A 20,164-nucleotide genomic window follows, 5' to 3' on the forward strand; every position below is an offset into this window, starting at 1 on the left:
CTGACACTCCAAATTCATGGGGAGCTCTTTACAACGACAGAGTGAATAAGACCAGTGAAGCACCTAGTAGGATATCCCCACAAACTTGCCTGCTTGGCACCTCTCACTCTTTTCTCTACTGCACACAGCCACAGATGTTGCCAATGTAAAAGTGAAAATTAGGTTACTAATAAAATCACATGAATGCTTGAAGTTCCAAAAGTTAAACCTGCAAATGTCAAGGATTGAGCATAGTAGCATTTACCTCCCAGAGTGGCTATTAGGATCAAAGAAGGGATTTGTAAAAGGGCTTAGCACAGTGCCTGGCATATAGTAGGTGCTTAATAAATGCTTCCTGCCATTCTTATTATTCCCATTTCAAACACCTTATTTAAGAAACCAGGAGACTGAGAACCAGAGAGGTGATTTGCCCAAGCTCACACAGCCAGTTCATTCGCCAACAAATGGACTGTTAGCACTGAAAGGGACCTTAGATACTGTGTACCCCAACCCCTTCACTGAACACATCAGGAAATAGGATCAGAGAGAGAAAGAGACTTGGACAAGGGCACTACATAAAATTCCCAGTGATCTCCTCTCCTTGACACCTACGACCAAACTCAGATTTCTACAGCACTTCAAAGGTTTGCAAAGTTGCTTTCCTTACTATAACCTTGTGAGGAAGGCAGTATAAATATTGTCCCCACTTACTGGATTAGGAGACTGGGGCTTGACGTAGTTAAGTGACTCGCCAGGGGTCACACTGCTAAAAAGTTATGTGAGGCAGGATTCAAATCTAGATCTCCCGACTGCAAGGGATGCTATTCTTTCTACTAGGCCACACTCCACTGCCTCTACTCTTACAGTACATACGCGGTCTCTATGACTCATCATAGTTAACTAGCAGTGCTATAACGCCTTAAGGTTGGCAGAGCACTTTACCAATATTATCTCATTTGATCCACAAAAATAACCCTGGGAGGTAGGTGCTATTATTATCCCCATTTCACAGATGAAGAAACAGAGGCAGACAGAAGTTAAGTGACTTGCCCAAAGTCACACAGCTAGTAAGTGTCTGAAGCTGGATTTGAACCTGGGTCTTCCTGACTCCGGACCACTGTTCTATCCACTAAGCCACTTAGTTGCCCACTGGACATCTTGGTACTTAATTATATGGATGAATGAATAAATGAATGAAGCATCTATTACATGATTACTGTGTGCAAAACATCATTATAAGCAGGATACACATGGAAAGGCCAGATGTCCAGTCTCTAAACCCTCCTCAGGAGGGACAGTGCAGATGGGAGGCTGCAGGCGCAGGGCAGATGGAAAGGCCTCAGGGGGCAGCAGCGAAGCCCACGAGGACACTCTTCTTTAGTGCCGTTCTGACAGAGAAAGCCAGATGTGCTTCTGATCCTGGGCTGTTCGACAGCAGACTTGGATGGTAAGAACTTTGCTTGTCTTCGGTAGCTGTGGCTGCAGTGGCGGGGGGGGGGCGGTGATGGCAGGTGATGGGGGTGTCAAGGATGGCTCTGGATGAAGATGACAGCTGCAGGGGCCAGGCTGGAAAGAGGGATGGTGGTCTAGGGGATGTTGCTATTCCCAAGGCTCCGGGGCTCATCCGAGTCTGGGGTGAGGTGGTGGTTAAGATGGCAGCAATGGTCTGACTCGGCCCACACATGCTCTCCCACGTCTCTCCCTCAGGGTGCCTGGCTGCTGCTTCAGCTAGCTGGCTTGCTGCTTTCTATCACTCAATGTGTGGGGGTCATATATGTGTTACGCTCAGCCTCCCAACATCTGTCTCTGATGCTATGAGAAAGCAGAGATGGGCCTTAAGACAAAATTAAGAAGAGCGCCTGGCTAGGCCAACACACACCAGACAAATGGCCCGACCTTAAAAGCATTAAGGGATCGTGGTATACCATATCCAAGGGAGGGGAGTGGAAGGGAGAGGGGGAAGGAACACTCATCTCTTAAGCTCCTACCATGTGCCAGGTGCTGTGCTAAGCACTTTGCAATTATTATTTCATTGCATCCTCACAACCCTGGAGGTCTACCAAGCGATGGAAAAAATCGTGGATGAAATCATTACTAAAAACATGCAACTTGACTGCTTTCAAATTGTTATGAAAAGATTTTCTGAAATCATCATGTGAATGATCTCCATATGTATCAGGGGCATCCTTGATGAAAAAATGGGAAGGGGTCAGACAGGCAAACAGCACACTTCAGCTGACTATGAATTGGCCATCAGACAGGCAATGAAAAGGGCACAGAACACGAGACCTTTGTTGATTGCCACCACCACCCAACCCCAAAACCACACATTCTCTAGTGCTCAGCTTCCTCCTCTGTAAAATAAGGGGGCTGGGCGAGATGACACCTGAACAGATGCGCCTAGGCCAGGAAACTGAGGGCCGGAGAGGTTAAGTCACACCAGGGTCTTTTTTTCTCCCATTCACAAACGGAACACGGAACGCGGAAAGGGAAGGGGAGAGGAATGTCTAAACACAGCTGGGTACTAAGTGGAAGAGGCAGGTGAGAAGGGAGGAGGATGGGTAAGGAAAAGGCTACTGGGATAAGAGTCATCATTCTCACGCTTACGCTTTCTTGGGACAAGTGAAGGCGGTCTCCTCTGCTGACCGCTCGATGGCATTATCAGCTCAAGGCACCTCGCTCAGCCACAGCAACCAGGTATAGGTGGTCAGATAGGCCGGAGGGAGGAGGCTGGGCCCAGGCCTCAGAAAGAAGGGGGGTCTATCTAATAGGCTCTTTAATTTATTTTATTTATTTAATTTTTTTAGGCAATTGGGGTTACGTGACTTGCCCAGGGTCACACAGCTAGCCCGTGTCAAGTGTTTGCTCTGAGGTCAAATTTGAACTCAGGTCCTCCTGACTTCAGGGCCGGTGCTCTATCCACTGCGCCACCTAGCTGCCCCTATCTAATAGGCTCTTGACAATGCACAGGTTACTTACAAATCTACAAAATGAGGGTTGAGGGTGTAGGGAGAGAGGAGGGACTTACCTGTACAGGAGGAAAGAGGAGGAGGAAGGACACACACACACACACACACACACACACACACACACACACACACACACACACACACACATGCTCCAAGGTTCCTCTTCAGCCCCCAGCAATGAGTGAGAAACACAACAGAGATTGAGGGAAGAAGGAGAAACAGCTTCACTGGAAGGAATATTACTATAGCACATTCTAGTTTTTCAAAGCAAAACATTTTGATAAAAGTGGAAGGCATCATCCTGGCAAGGAAAAATCATGGAATCTCAGCATTTCCAAAGCCAAAAAGGAACTTATTAAAAACTGTGTCTTCTACATTTGGTTGGTGGAACGATACAGGGAACTGAATAATGATGATGTTTTAAAGAAATAAATAAAAGGTAGGCATTTTAAAAAAATCAATCAACAAACACTTACTGTGCACCTACTACGTGACAGGCACTGTGCTAGGCCCTGGGGATACAAAGAGACAAAAGACAGTCCTGCCCTCAAGAGACTTACTTACAATCTAACGGTGGAGACAACATGCAAACAAATATAAGCTACATTCAAGATAAATCAGAAACAATTAACAGAGGGAAGGCATTGGAGTTAAGAGGGGCTGGGAAAGCCTTTCTGGAGAAGATGGGATTCTAGCTGGGACTTCAAGGAAGGCAGGGAGGTCAGCAGGCAGAGGAGGGAACTAGAAACCTACCTTTCTTAAACATATTAAACATATTACACAGAGACAGCAAGACCTTTGAGAAAGTACATCATCTTAGACAAATGAACATGTGTGTACGTATGCGGGTGCATGATGTAGCCTCATCACTGGTAGGTAGAAATTATCCTGTCCCTGGAGTCAGAAGGCCAGAGTGCAAAAATAACCTCAGGCACTCCTTGTGTGGGCCCCAGTTTTCTCCTCTGTGAAGGAAGGGCCTGTAAAAGTTAGCCTCGGAGGTTGCTGCCAGCTCTAGGTCTTTGGTCCTGAGATCCTCATCTTTACAGATAACACTGATGGCAGTGGTGAGCTATGGGTTTCCCACTGGCCTACCCTGCCAAGTTCTTGCCACCGAGAGCCCTGCGACAGCCAGCCTGCACTCAGAGGCCACAGGGCCAAGGAAGGCTCTGGCTGGTTTCTGCAGCTACTGGCTCTTCCTGTGCTCTAGGAACAACAGCTCATATCTATTTAGTACTTAGGATCAGAGACTTAGAAGGGAAGGGTTTTCAGAGGTTACCAAGTCCCGACCTCTCGTTTTACAGATGAGGGAACTGAGGCACACTGTGGTTAAAAGACTCGCCCAGGATCTCAAACCTGGTTAAATGCCTGCACCCAAGTCTTCCTAATTTCAGTTCCCATGTACTATTCCATGCTGTAGAGTTTAGAGACTTTATAATTTCTAAAGCATTTAGCTCACATCAGGCTTGAGTGATAGGTTGTACAGATACACTATCCTTACACCATTTCACAGATGAGGAAACTGTGACTCACAGAAGTTATGCAACTTACCGGGCATCATCAAATTAGTGAGGAATGAAGCAGTGGTGTGCAGGTAAATGTTCAACAGCTGGCTCTCCAGATGTGTGTGTGTGTGTGTGAGTGTGCGTACATGAATGCAGAACACACTTTTAAGTTTAATCTGCATTATTTTTAACATTTTCTCCATCACATTCTTAAGTCTAGACAAGGAATAAAACAGTGACTCAGGCCCTGGGTTTGGGGATTTCCAAGGTGTAACTGTTCACACTAACATGTTTTCTTAATAATCACTAGTTTTATAATAACCATCAGTCAGTGTGAGCCAGCTCCCACAGGGTCCTGAGCATTCTGAACCTCAGGCTCTCATACCCAGAGGCCTCTAGGAAAGCAGAGTTAGTACAAACCACAAAGCTTCCCTTTTCTCACAGATCGCTTCAGTTTCCAGTGTAGATTTTGCTCAGGGGCAGATGGGAAGCTCCTACAGAATTCCTTATAAACATCCCCCTACCTACCTTTCTGCTTCAGTCTTTCCAGATTGTGTAGGCCACTTGGTGTCAATTGTCTCCATGTGACCCATGCTCTTTGGCAAAAAAAAAAAAAGCCTTCTGTAAGGATCCTATTTCTAAATAGAGCTCTCCCAAGCCGAGCTGTACTTTGATGAGCGTTTCTGATTCCAAGTCATGCTGCAAAAAGAACAGAGCCAAGGAGCATCCAAACTAAATGCATGTGCCCGCCCCGCCCCCGGGTATCATAACTGGGACCTCAAAGTGGCAGTAGTGCCTCGAAGGCCTGATCTGGAATCAGGCCCACCTGCCTTGGGCACACTCACTCCTGGGGAGCTACAATGTCATCCCAAGCTCCCTCAGGCAAGATGCTAAGACCACAGGTTAGAGGCTGGCTGTGATCTTCTCAGGGAAAGCAGACACTCACTCTCTCTCTCTCTCTCTCTCTCTCTCTCTCTCTCTCTCTCTCTCTCTCTCTCTCTCTCTCTCTCTCTCTCTCTCTCTCTCTCTTCTCTCTCTCCTCTCTCCTCGCTCTCTCTCCTTTCTCTCTCTCTTCTCTGTCTGTCTGCCTCTCTCCCCCATTATATTTCTCATTTAGCTTCTGCACGTTTTTTTTTTTTAACTAGAGGGACATTTGCTGGCTTTTATCTTCTCCCTGCTATTCACAGCTAATTACATGGTATTACTCAATTACATGGTTTAGGGAATGAGCACAATTTTTCGTTTTGTCTCAAACAATTTATCTCTTTCGTGTATTTGTAGAACCAATGAACAATAACGAAAGCATGAATGAACTTTTTTTAAGTAATGGATTTTTTAAAAATTTTGAATGATTTCTAAGCTCACCTTTATCAACAAGTCCTCAGCTGTAATGAACAGTTCTTCAGCATCATTGGTCCTGCCCAGATAATTCAAAAATCTTGCAACAAAGCAGATCAGTTGGCATTTCTCACTGGTTGTGATGTCAGAAATTTTGCAATTCAATTCTAAAATAACAAGAAATGCAAACAATCTATCAGTGCATTTGAAAACCAAATGTACCCACCAGCAGGATGGTATTGTAGGGAGAGAACTGAATTGGTGTTTAAACACTAGCTCTGCTGCTCACTACTCCTATGACCTTGGACTCATCCTTTCCCTTCCCTGGGACTTAGTTTCTTCATCTGTAAAATGAAGGGGTTGGACTAAACTCCTTTCTATCTTCAAAGCCTATGATGCTATAATTTATTATTTCTAAACAATGTATTTAAAACAATACTCACAATTAGCATTTTCCTCCACTAAAATCCCATGCTCCCAACACTTCATAGCATGGAGGTAATTCCAGATTCTCAAAGACTAAACCAGCAGGGTCCAGGGTCTGGCAGGTCCTACTAAGTTTGAAAGGTTCCAAGTATGGACACAATGACATATTACATATCTGTCACCCGCCTGGCTAAGTTCAGAGAGGCTCATAGGCTTAGGAAGATAGACCCAGAGCTGGAAGGGACCGCAGTGGTCATTTAGTCCGGCCTACTCAATTTATAGATGAGGAAGCAACCCCAGGAAGGTTAAAGTGACTTACCCAGGGTCACACAGGTAGCTAGAATCATCAAAACAGTCTACTAAGGCAGGGAAAGAAGGTATGCTCTATGATTCTATATCCATGAAGAGGGTACCCGCATTAATGAAAGTTCCAGCTCTTTAGAAGCACCAAAGTAAGTACTATGAGCACCCAAAGCTAAGTTAAACTTGCTGGGCATCGAAGGGGAAGGAAGCAGGTCAAACTTCTTAGGTGCCAACACTGCCAGTCCCAATGTACAATGCAATGTTTACCTAAGGTATTTAGGGGGGAGGGGAAAGAGCAGATAATTGCATCATCAATATACATGATTGCCTTTGAGTAGATACAGGGTGTCTGTCCCATAACCACATCACACACACACACACACACACAGAGCTGCTGTGTCCTGGCTTCCAGCTAATGGGCAGGAACCCAACTTACTCAAAGGGCAGGCCTGTGACAACAGTATAAGTCAGATTCAGCCATCGGCTACCTATCTGAAAATGTACACTGAGCCTCCTTCCCCTCTATGGGGACATTTTTTTTTTTAGAAAGTCCCAGCCATGACATAGTCACTGCTGCTTAAAGAATATGGGCTATATATCAGATTACATGCCATCTTGAGGAGGGAGGGGTAGAAAATCTAAAACTCAAAAGCTTTTGTAAGTGATTGTTGAAAACTAAAAATAAATAAATTAAATTAATTAATTAAAAATATTTTAAAAATTAAAAAAAGAATATGGGCTGGTCGTGTGCATAACCAGGAGAGATCCTCGATACTCCACTGGTTGTTGTTTGTCCTTCACTCTCAAAGAGGACCAATGATATCAGAAGGTGAGGTCTTAACTTGCAAGTGAAATGGATTTAAGTGAGGCAGGGCTGTGCGAAGTCATCAGCCTCACTCTCTTCTCCAGGGTCATCTGAGTCCAGTGGCAAGACAGGGTTAAGACAACTGGTGATAGCCCCCTGACTCCACTGGTATCATGATGCTGGGAGGAAGTGAAAAAAGCACCCCCCCCAGCATGTTGTGTGGACCTGCTGTGGTGAACTGATGAGAGGACATGGACAAGCCCCCCAAGATGGGCACGTGGAGATGGAAGAAACAGTCACTCTGACAAGATTGTGGGTTCATTTAAATATTTAAGCACCTGGGTCCAGCCTTATGATTATAGGGCACTTTCTATGATTTGACAGATATTTGTATCCTGCCCATAATCCAAAATCTCTCCACTCTCTCATTCCCATCTTCCTGTAAAAAAAAAATGCTCTCAACTTACCTCCATCCTAAAGAAAGAAGGAAGGAAGGAAGGAAGGAAGGAAGGAAGGAAGGAAGGAAGGAAGGAAGGAAGGAAGGAAGGAAGGAAGGAAGGAAGGAAGGAAGGAAGCTTCCTCTTCCCTCTTCTATCTTCTCTGGCTAAGTCCCATTTCTCTCCTCCTCTTTGTTAATAAGGTCTTAAGAAATTTCTCTAGACTAGAAGTTTCCAGAGGCCCCAACGCTCTAGTGGTATTGACACCATTCCACCATGCCCCACTGTCCAGGGGTTGGCACAAGTCTGGACTCTTGCCTCCTCCTGTCCCAGTGCCTCAGTCTGAGCCCACGAGGATCTCCTCATCTACCTTTAAAGGGCAGTGGAAACAAGGCTTCTCTGGCCACTGTGAAATCGTGCTTAAATAGTCTTGTGCACGAGATAAGATACAGGGTCTTTTTATTACAGGAAAACTAGGAGAAGAAAACCAATAATTTCAACCAAGTTCTTAGTTACATCTGAATCTCCACATCAGAAGTACTATTAAGCTGTCTCTATATTAGAAATAAGACAAGCTGGACTGGTCAGTAACAGCTTAATAATAACAGTCAGCAACAGTGAATTTGGACTGCTCTCAGCTTTAAGGGTTGGGAGTAGATGGCATTAACAGAAATATTTAGGGGTAGGTTGAAAGGATCTGTTTGGCCCCCACAAACCTATGAATTAATAGAGCTAACATTTGGGCTCAGTGATCATGCGGACCAAAGGAAGAAGAGGTAGGATAAGGCAGATAGGTGGCTCAGTGGATAGAGCATGGGCTTGGAGTCAGGAAGACCTGAGTTCAAATCTGGCCTCAGACACTCACCAGCTGCATGACCTTGGGCAAGTCACCTAACCTCTGTTTGCCTTAATCCACTGGAGAAGAAAATAGCAAACCATTCCAGTATCTTTGCCAAGAAAACCTCATATGGGGTCAGAGTCAGACACGACTGAACAACAACAAAATACTGAGCATAGATTGGGGGATAAGAAAATTCCTTTTGCAATTGGGGTTAGTCTCCCTGCTCCAGTCATCCATCCTAGCCTTCATCCTTGTTGTAGTGGCCCCCCATCACCACTGGCTTCACAGGCATAGACAAGAGCCCCCGATCAGAGGGTTCATCACCAAGACCTCAGAAAACAAAGCTAGCCCACTTCCAAACGACTGGCTTCCACCCATCATCTCATACCACTGCTTGTCTCTAGGGGAACACGAGTCTCACTCCTAATAAACCTTTCAGCCTTCCCAAGATTATGGGAGCAGAGTCCATCGGTCACTCACAGCAGATGCTAGGAAACCTTGCTGCAGGCTTATCAGTGCTACCAGCCTCAGAGCCCTGTGCCTGGCTCCTTACACCACGCTTCCTGCAGCAACTTCCCCCAACACTGAGTGCCAAAGCTCTTGCTTGGTGTCTGGACCAAGGATTACATAGGATAGAACCCCTTGCTTGATCAATGCAGAACCTTTGTATAAACAAGGATCCCAACAGGCCTTACAAAGTGCCTCTGAGGATGCCAGACCATCGCTGAAACTGCCAAAGTCCACCTGCCATTTAAAAAAAAAGGAAGACAAAGAACAGGGCTCCAGCAGAATCTGTCAGAGGAAGATGAAGGCCGGGGGCTTCCCAGCTGCTGACGCAGTAAGCACATCTCATCTCCCCAGCTAACCTGTATGTCATCTCCACCACCTCCATAGTCACTTGCTCCCAGTAGGTAAAGACTGGTGGACTGCCCCGAGTTCTCATGGGTTTGTGGAATTCTCGTTCACTTTGGAAGTACTATATTTATGCAGAAGAAATAAGTGCTTTTTTTTTTCTTTCTAGGAATTAAACTTGAAATACACTGGTCATCTTCAAATTCGTAGACAGTCCTTCCTTGATCAGTGGCGGAAGAGATGGCATTCTTTAGAGGCACCAGCCTGCCATCTCATGGTAAAAGTGGGTAACTGCTGAGTGGCTCTTGGGGATTAGCATAACCATGGAATCTAATGGCGCAACGTTTTCCCATTGGGTTAAGCCAATATGAGATGAGGCGAATCCAAGAGTCGTAGTTGAAGGCTTGAAGACATGGATTTCATGTTCAATGGATGCTAATGAAGAAGATCTGCTTGAATTCAAAGTGGAGAAGAGTGAATTTTTATAACGCTAGAAGACCAAGTTGAGGAGGAAGCTTGTGATGCCAAGTCTTGTATCTACACCCTTCTCTCCACTCTCACTGCCATTCCCCTAGCTCAGGCTCTAGATGCCTTTTTCCTTGACTTTTACAGTGATTTCATAAGTCTTCCTGCCTTTGGTCTGTCCCCTGCCCAATCTGTCCTTCCCACAGCTGCCAACACCATTTTCATAAGACATTTGACTGTCACTCATAATCTGCTTCCTCTCCTTCTGCCCCTGGAGGTAGTCATCAGCACCTCTGCAGCCACCATGACTTCAGCACGGTAACCTGGAAGCAGGAGTTATACATGTTTGATCCCTACGCAAAGTTGGAGAACCTGCCACACTTGGTAGAACGTCAGCAATCCTACTGGGTCTCATTGATAGACATTGCCCTCTGTTGGCAACAGCCTCCGCTTGAGCCCAGGACCCTGAACTCCTATGCATCCCAGCCATGTTCACCTGCCTCCCTAGAGGGTGACCAACCATCCCCCTTCATGTCTCAGCCCACCCACAGGCCCCTGTCACCCTATGTTACTTCTATCCTTGGACAGTAACTGTCCACCTGGGATGACAACCCCTTTGGATCCTGAAGATACTGGAGGCGCTATGCATCACCTCAGCTGTGGCACATCCCCACCACTTGCATCATCATTATCTTTGTGCTCAACCCTTGCCTATCCTCTACCTATCGCCATCACAAACCCCATCATCACTTCCTCACCATCACCAACCATCGGGCCCCCATCACTTTTATGCGCTCCATCTTCATCACCATGGCCAGCCAGCATGACCTACTGTGCCCTCCAGTCACAGACAGGATCTTAATACTCCTGTCCAAGAAATAAAGCTCTTACAAAACCTTAAATAAAAAAAGAAAAGGAAGTGGCCCAGTTCCATAGCAAGGAAGCAAAGAAGGAATAACAGACAACCTGAAGCCTACTCCATGAAAGACCTAAAGAAAGCTCTCTGGGTAGAGCCTCCATGGGAGGACATGGATAAGAATCACAAAGGATGAAAAGACGACGATGTACTGTGAGAAAGCACCCCTATCCATGAGTTCATGGATCATCAAAGTATCCAGGTATTGTTTAGGGGAGTCGCTCAGAGATTTTGGCAAATACTCTGAGTGGTTGGGGTGCATGAGTAAGCAGGAGAAATGCAAGGCAACAGAGTAAATGCTACTTAACAACAAATAAAAAGGCAACTGTCAATCATGTCTGGTCTCCCCCTTCCTACCCACAAGAATTTAAAGATACTTATAGACTAGAGAGAGGCATTGGTCACACAGGATTTGGAGTCAGGGAAGATTTATTCTCCAATCCTGCCTCAGATACACGTGGCATTTAGTCAATGTGCTTACAGGCAAAAAAATAAAAATAAAAAGTTACTGTTAACATTTTCTTATTTGTAAATTGTCAGTCATGTGATACCTGTCCATGTATGCCTTTCTTTTATTTTGTACGTCTTGTACGTTATCATTTTTTTCACCATACTTAGGTAGGCCCCTGTTGTATCGTATCCAGCTTCCGCTAACACATTCCAATAATGGATAAGATGGAGCTTTATCCAGAAGGTTGGTTTTGTGGTTTGAGATAGTCTGGCCAGGGTTCTGTTAAAACAACATATTAAGAAAATAGTATATAACCTGGTACTTGAAAGAAGCTACTCTTAAGTTACTTATGAATTAAAGACATTACCCAATTTATATTTTCCTGAGTCAACATGATTTAGGTTGACAAGTTGGACATGGTGCCCATCATAACCTTTAGGTAATGATTTGTATCTAGCCAGGTCTGAATGTGAATTGGCCTCTGAAGAATAGATTGATAGGAAAAACAGATAAGGATTCAGACCTTTTTTTTACCCTAAGGTAGTAAATACAACCACTACTACAGATCTAAACACAGAGGACTGTCCGTGGACAAAAGGTGTAAATCCATGAGTTTTTTAAATGTCACAGCTATAGCCTGAAAAGCAGATTTGCTTGCACGTTGTCTCCTCCTTAGACTGTAAGCTCCTTGAGGGCAAAGTCTATTTTTGCTTTTCCTTGTATTGCCAGTGCTTAGCACAGTGCCTATCATCTAGAAGGTGCTTAATAAATGCTTGTTATTGACTTGCCTGAGATCTACAACGAGGAAGTAAACTTCACAAATTCATTAGTTTATGTTTCAATTTATAGCTTTCTCCAAAGATGATAATTCATTTAAATAAATGTATTTACTTTGATTACAGCTTATAGTGATTATTAGCAAAAAAAGAATTAGTGTTCTCTAAGCTGCAGAGAAGGTGATAACATGCATTGGTAGGAGGACTTTTCTCACTTGGAAGTTCTCTACACCAAAAACTCACAGGATTGGTCTTGTCTTTATTCTTTAATTTCATGTTCTACCTTTTACCCAAAGGAAACAACCAAAGCTCAAGCTTTTTTGGATCAGCCCCTCTGAATAATAACAAACCTTAAACAGGACTGTGAACAGCATTCATGAATCTCCTAAGTGCTGGACATGAGCAGCAGCTAGTCCTCAGTCCAAAGGAGTGAACACAGACTCTCCCCCCTTTTTTAAAGGGGCACTCTTTTAAATGGGCCGTGCATTATTTTTTAAAACCTTGCAAGAATGAGTAAGTCTCCATTCCCTTCTCTGAGTCCCACCAATGACTGTCTTTGAGCACTCAGAGACTTCTATCTCTTGAATCTGAGTCGATTTTTTGTTGTTTAGTCAATTAGCCATGTTGGCCCTTGACCCTATTCGCAGTTAACAGATGTGTGTATGGTACTGTCAAGTGCTGTCTCATGTCAGCTTTGGCCAGTTCTGAGAGAAATGTCTGGCAGATCCACTTCACAAAGCTCCTGCTAATGGTCTGGTGGTTGGGTTCCCTTGCCCAAGCCCTTCTCCACCCCAATATTTCAATCACCTATGAAGTGTTCTGATTCCCCTCTAAGTCAAGACTTCATAACCCTTTCCTGGTGGCCCAATACTCAGAGACTGAAGTTAGAACTTTGAATGAACTGAGAAGATAGAAGAAGGCAACAGGGGAAGGCAAAGGAGAGAACACTCACTTTTTAACCCAGCTTTCAACAGGAAAAGCCCCATCAACCACTGCCACCATGCCTTAAACCCTGACCACAAAAGAGTTACAAAATGAAAGGAATGATATTCTGAAGAGCCTTGCTTACCACAGGGACAACTATGGAAAAAAGAAGACAACTTGGATCCAAATTTTCTTGAGTGCCTCTTTTTGAAAGAGAGCTTTGTGCCAATTAAGTTAGCCCCCAAAAGCCCTTCTAAAATCTAAGAAGGCAAGCAAAATTATTTCAAATGTACTACTTGATGCTTATTAGAGCCACCTTATTGGTTCTGGGTCAGGTTTCTAACACTGCAGAGCTGTATTTTTATTATATTGTTACCTTAGTGACAAAGATAGAGACTGAACCTATGATTTCAGTTTTAGCTGGCACAAGGAACTCCGTCTACCAAGCTACCAGGTCCAAATCTTCTCTTAGAGAATTGCCCATAGCTCTAAAGGGCTAAGTGACTTGGCCAGGGTCACCCAGCCAGTATGTGTCAAAAGCAGTACTTGAACTTAGGTCTCCCTGCCCCCAAGGCCAGCCCCTAAGTAGTACAACAGAGAAGAACACTGGACTTGGAGTTAGGAAGGACTCCAGGTCAAATCCAGCCTCAGATACTTAGTAGTTGTATGAACCTGGGCAAGCCATTTACCAGCCTTCAGCCTCAGTTTCCTCATCTGTAAAATGGAAATAACACTTCCCAGGGCTGTTGTGAAGATACTTATAAAGCGCTTTTCAAACCATAAAGTACTATAATAAATGCCAACAGTATAGTTAGAGAAATTTGTAATTATTCAGTCTTTGTTTTATGACATATTACGAGTCAAAGCTACGATTCAGCCTTGATGTTAAGTCCTTGGAAGGAAACACAGCCCCTCCAATTTTATTATTTTTCCTATGGGAAAGTGTCCTTTACAGAAATCTGCACTAGAAGATGGTTTGCTAGCAGGTGCTACATTGAAAGTCCTTTATAAAAAGCAACTGACGCTTCTCTTTACTGACTAGCCAACAGTTTTCTAGAAATTACATGAGTGCTCCTTCTATTCCCTAAACAAATGTCAGTTTCTCTTTTTAAGACTCTTATTAGTTAAGTTCAAAAGAAAAAGAAAATAAAACAAAAAAAATGCTTGATTAAACTCTTACTAAAATTGGGCAGAATTTCAGGAATCAGAGAGTACATTGGAAAGAAAAAAAAATTCCTAAATATAAAATATAAAATTCCTGATTTATATAAAAGTATGTACTAAATTGGCCCCACCTGACAAACTGAAACACTGGCAAAAAGAAGCCCACCTTCCTTCTCCAAATATGGGCTATGGTTCTATGACCTTTTCTTCTGGTCTTTCCAGACTGGTTTCCAACTCTCCCAGGCACAGAGGGGAATGTGTGCTGACCAATGGTATCTTGCTCTTGCAGATGGCAGGGAATGGGATGGGATGTTGTGCCAAATGGTGCAAACCGATGAAAAGAATCCCCTCCCTGCCTCCATAGCCTGGCACCTCCGCCCCACAACCTTGGCCCAAAACAAAGACGAAGCCTTTTGAGCCCTTCCACAAAACAGAATCATATGAAAGTGGTGACACTTACTTGGGGTTTGTGAGAAAATTACATAGCTCCTCCCAGTTGCCACTCATTTTCAGATTCCACGGCAACTCTGCATACGCTCTCCAAAAGCTGCTTTGTCCCTGGAAGAACTGAGTCAAGATCCGATGTAAATTTGTTTTCTTGCAATTCACGGGGTTCTGAAAGGAATATGGACTGCTTTCTCTGACGGGCGTGATTACACCTAGTTCAAAACCAGTCACAGGTTAACCACCTTCCCGTTCTTCTCAATTATGTCCAACCTATCTAAAGCCTACCACATGAAATACAGGACCTACACGTTTATTTTAGGACCAGGGAGGCCAGGAAAGCCAAGTAGATGGAACCAGACTGAAAGGCTCATATAAGTTAGTCTGGATCCGGGAAGAAGGAACCCCATTAATTATCCCTGGGGCTATCAACTGGGTAGAATATGAACATTCCCTCCATCTGCAACTATTTTTCATCTGTGTCAAGAGTTCATAACCTGGTTTGCATAAACTTTTAAAAAAATATTTTGATCAATGTACTTGAATATTATTTGTTTTCCTTTTTAATCCTAATGTATCTTATTTGATGCATTTCAAAACATGACTCTGACAAGGGCTTAATAGAATTTACCAGACAGAGAGCCAGAGGCATCCAAGACACCAAACAAAGGGGGCTAGCCCCTGATCAATGAATCTATCTGAACATCTACCAATCACATGCATAAAATTAAGTCTCTACTGAAAGCATGTGGCCTCTGGCGGCCATCAAAATCTGCCACTTCAGAAGTAACAATCTTCCATTCTCTGAGCCTCACAAAGGCCAAGTTACCATGGTGTGGCAACTTCAAAGTCAAGAGAAAGACTAAATAAAGACAAAGTTACAATATTTACATGTAGCGTTCCCTAGAAAAGACACTGATGGCTAATACCAGCTGGAAATGGTCACATAAAAACAACGGAGATGTTTCATAGGTTTTGTAGAATTTTAAAATATGAACATCCCATGAGGGGGCTGTGAACAGCAATCACTTATGAATGATACCGCAAGCCTAGGGAAACTTGTTCCAGCAGTAATTCAGATTTGTTACTAAAATATTATCCACAGCTCATACCTGTTTGAGAGAAATACGGTCCCTAGTAGCAAGTGGGCAGAAAGACCATTTAATCAGGACCCCCTCCACCCAGGTCCTTACTCGCCATTTGCACAACAAAGGTTATCTCTGAGGGGAAATAGGCTTGGACAGGATATTGAAGAAGACTGCTAATTTGGGTTTGGCTCCCAGGATGTAAACTTAAGCCATGACCTATTATATATAAGGAACGACATGAAGGGTATGAGTAGGTTCATATTTGCCAACAATGTACAACCTAAATTACAGGAATGAATCACGACTACACTCTATTTACATTCTTGGTCTAACAGCCAGGCTTAAGGGCAAATAAGGAGAGAGAAGAAAATATAGTCCCAACTTTCTAGTTCCTTCCTCCCGTGATGCTCTCAGCTCCCCAGTTCCTTCAGTTCAGTTCTGCTTCCGGGTCCATGTAGTCAAGGATGAGGACTGCCTCTAGCTCTCAAGATGACAGTGATTAGGGGTGGGAGAAAGGTAGTTCCAGCCATGCCTAGAAAAGGCAGACCTGACTAGAATCCCAACAGCAAGGCCGAGAGGTCGACACAAATGGTCACTGCCCTAGTGTTCCTATGAGGCAACTGGCATCATGGAAAGAGCCCTGGACTACGAATCCTTGTGCTCACTCTGTCACTATTTAGCTAGGTGACCTTGGACAAGCCATTGTCCTTCTCTGGGCCTCCGTTTCTTCCTCTGTAAAGTGAGACTGGACTAGACAAAGTGACCTTGGACAAGCCGTTGTCCTTCTCTGGGCCTGTTTCTTCCTCTGTAAAGTGAGACTGGACTAGACAATCTCCAAATTTTCTTCAGGCTCTTGAATTCTAAGATTTGAGGGCTCTAAAATTTTGGTTTGATCTGTGATTAATCTTTGACTGAATTTTCACTGGTTTAATCTTGGTTGGTACCAAGCAGATAGAAATCTCTCGAGAGAGTCCAACAGTCCTAACATGGCATCCTCCCTGTATTCTTCACTTCTTTATTTTTACCACGGGGCATAACTGGAAGGTCCCAACCTTTCTGGAGTGTCTCAGGTTCCTTGTTTGCCCTCTGCCCACCCCCATCCCTACCCTAGCACCTTTCTTTGATAGATAGTGACCAGTTACCATCATGAAACACATGCCTTCCCTCATATGAGGAGAATTCAAGTTCCCTTCTTATTACATGTTTCCACCATCCATACCCTCGCACATTCCACCACCTCCACCACACACACACACAAACACAAACACACACACACACACACACACACACACACACACCCCAGGCAGGAAACATCAAAGGAGGTGATGTTTAGTTTCACCCACAGGAGTAGAGGGGAAAGGAAGGTGTGGGCATTCCTGGCCTCAACCTGCAATGCAGAGGCCAAGAAGGTCACTGCAGATAATGGAGCCTCAGTTCTGCATTTCACCTTAGATTAGAAACTGAGGATGTCAAGTAAGAGAATCATCCATTTCGAAGTAGAGGAGGAGAGGTGAAAGTCTGATCTGACCAAAAATTACAGGTGTGTCCTCTTGTGGAAACATACTCTCTAAAGCCCTTTTTTCCCCAAAAAGAACATAACATGTTTAATATAAAAAGTATGTGGAACACAAATAGAGCGATTTTCTTACTGCCATATTTAATTTAATATTCAATTTTTTAAAACAAGTAATTGAATAGAAGTTCATGATTTTATATACAATTCTTTTTCTGTCTTTTGCATACCCAAGTATAGATGTTTGCTGATAACTGCTAAATTTGTAATAAAAAATAAAGTTTAAAGTTTGTTTTGGTCTTTTTTAAGCAGTACATCAGGGAAGGAAGCCACAGAATGGTTATGGCTTAGAAGCCTTCTAAGTCCTTGGGCCAGAAGTGAGGGAGCCTTTATAACCGGAAAGTTGGTCAATGGTTTTCCCCTTCCCAGACTTGAACTATTGTTTATTTCAGCCAACTCTTAACAAGATTATTCTGATCAAGACCGTGTCAAAAGCCAACCCCACCATAATGTCACTGAAACCTGGCTTCAGAGAGAGCTGACCCCAACCTAGGTCAAATCTCTTACACCTTCTGACTTGTGAGGAAGAAAGAGGTGCTAGGTTGAACTGGAGATGAGCTTGGGCCAGCAGGGGTGAGGAACCTCTGCCTGGGCCACGCCTGCCATCCCATTCAGAAGGCATCCATTTCCTTCTCTCCGTCCCACCACTAAAGTAAGAAATACTGACAATCTAGGGTGGGAAAAGGTGAAATTAGCAAACACAAAGAAATCACTACTATCATCATAAACGTTGTACTATCTCAGGTCTCGGGAAAGGCCTAATTTAAACTTTTAGAGTCTGAACTGGCTACCCCAGAAAGATGAAGCATCTAAAGATGAAGAACTAAGTGTCCCCTGAGTGGCTGTTTCTATTAACACTGTGTTTTCCTAAACATAATTAACAAGCTCGCTAAAACCCCATACTGTCCACAAAGCTGCTGCCGATGCCAGCGAGGGAAAGACGTTTCAATCTATCATCATCACTTAGAATGTCTGGTTATGATAGACAAACTACAGTTAAAAGCTTTTTCCTCCTCTATTCTCTTGCCCTCCCTCGACCCACCAGCCTTTTCATAGATTCGCGCCTTACGAAGCAGCTTGTGCTCCACTGCTTGTCGCAGAGACTGATGACAGAAGTGCAGTCGGCCATTCGGCTTCTCTTGGACCCACTGCTCAGTAGCCAAGCGAAAGGCCGCCCAATGGGAGGTGGTGACTTTGTAATGATTCTTATAGCCCAGTATGTCCAAAAGCTGGAGTAGCTCGACATCAGTCAGTCCACAATGAGAGACACTCAACAGACACAACGTGTCCACCACCCAGCCATTCAGTCCTGTAGTAAAAGGATACCAAGACTTTTAGAAATGTATTCCCACCATTTGAAAAACAAATACACCCAGAATATGATTAGAAACTAGTGGCACAGGGCAGCTAGATGGTGCAGTGGATAAAGCACCGGTCCTGGAGTCAGGAGGACCTGAGTTCAAATTCGACCTCAGACACATAACACTCACTAGCTGTGTGACCCTGGGCAAGTCACTTAGCCCCATTGCCTAGCAAAAGAAAGAAAGAGAGAGAGAGAAGAAAGAAAGAAAGAAAGAAAGAAAGAAAGAAAGAAAGAAAGAAAGAAAGAAAGAAAGAAAGAAAGAAAGAAAGAAAGAAAGAAAGAAAGAAAGAAAGAGAAAGAAAGAAAGAGAGAGAAAAAAAGAAATTAGTGGCACTTGCCAATATGGATCTTGGTGCATGCTTTTTTTAACAAAAGGTGAACACCTACATAACATTTTTACATAAAATTTTCCAATCCAAGCCTCACATTTATATGAGTGGATGATTTGGAGGGTAGGACCGCCATCACCCAAGCCACCAGAAGCAGGAATTGTATTATATTAAGCTAGCCCTTCTTTCTCTTTTCACCCGTACCTTCTCCAACCCTCCATCCTGCACCTATGGTGGGTGCACGGAGTTGTTCTCCACTTCTCTTCTCTGTTAGACTGTGCACTCCTTGAGGCCAGGAGCTATCTTCTGCCTCCCAGCGCTCAGCACAAATGGCAGGCGAGCACTGGCTGACTAACCTCACCTGGGATTCTCATTGGCTTTGTGATCAACCAAACCTAAGAGTCCACTAAGGACGTGGCGAGAAACGAGGACACAGCTATGTGAAGAGAGCTCCCTAGCTGCTACAGCTCAGAGGAGAAATAATTAGAAGTATTAGAACTCCCTGCCCTTGCAAGCCACGATCATTTCATTCACTGTACTAGCGGCCCTGCATGGTGAAGGCACATGGAATACTCGGTGCTGGAGCAACTCCACAAAGCGCCATCCCCACAGAGCCTTCTGGTTCTGCTTCGTGTTTGGAGTCCACTAGGGGGCGTCCAGTTACACAAATTGTCTGCCAACGTGTCCGTGCGAATGACCGGCCACCCCTACCCCTGTAAACCAAAGGGTTCTAAATGTGAGAGCACTCAAGAATCTGGCTGGAAATAAAAATCATTTGCTCTGGATGTCCAGTTGCTATTGCTTTGAATCAAGGGCCAGCGCCAATGTCTTCACACTCAGCCCCCCAACATCTTCACAACACTATGACTCCCATTCCACTCCCCCACCTCCAGAACTGTCTCTGATCCACCCCCGAATGCAGCTGCTCCCCGAGTTCAGGCCTGGGTTTTCTCTCTCTGCACTCTCTCCCTGGGTAGTCCAATCTACTTCCATAGCCCTGGTTTATTATCACTTCTACACAGATGGCTCCCCCAAAGCTCCATCTCGAGCCCTGGCCTCTCCCCTAAGCTCCAGACCTGCGACCAGGGAAGAATGGAGTTCAAATCTTGCCTCAGACACTTACTAGCTGTGAGGTCCTGGGCAAATCACTTAGCCTCAGTTTCCTCACCCATACAATGAGAGGGCTGCACTAAGTGACTTCCAAGGTCCATCTCAGCTC

At 44.3% G+C, this 20,164-nt stretch overlaps 1 protein-coding gene across 1 annotated transcript in view; it reads right to left on the minus strand.

Annotated features, from left to right (window-relative positions):
* LOC110205660 (putative tetratricopeptide repeat protein 41) overlaps positions 1-20,164 on the minus strand; it is a 78,196-nt gene that overhangs the window by 13,695 nt on the left and 44,337 nt on the right. The window contains 6 exon segments of the mRNA XM_078146890.1: positions 4,979-5,063; positions 5,066-5,149; positions 5,816-5,955; positions 11,385-11,563; positions 14,609-14,807; positions 18,323-18,562. Of these exon segments, the coding sequence (XP_078003016.1) occupies positions 4,979-5,063; positions 5,066-5,149; positions 5,816-5,955; positions 11,385-11,563; positions 14,609-14,807; positions 18,323-18,562 (927 nt within the window).

This window comes from Phascolarctos cinereus, unplaced genomic scaffold, assembly GCF_003287225.1.
Source record: "Phascolarctos cinereus isolate Bilbo 61053 unplaced genomic scaffold, phaCin_HiC Scaffold_1;HRSCAF=81, whole genome shotgun sequence".
In the NCBI taxonomy this organism is placed as follows: Eukaryota; Metazoa; Chordata; class Mammalia; order Diprotodontia; family Phascolarctidae; genus Phascolarctos; species Phascolarctos cinereus.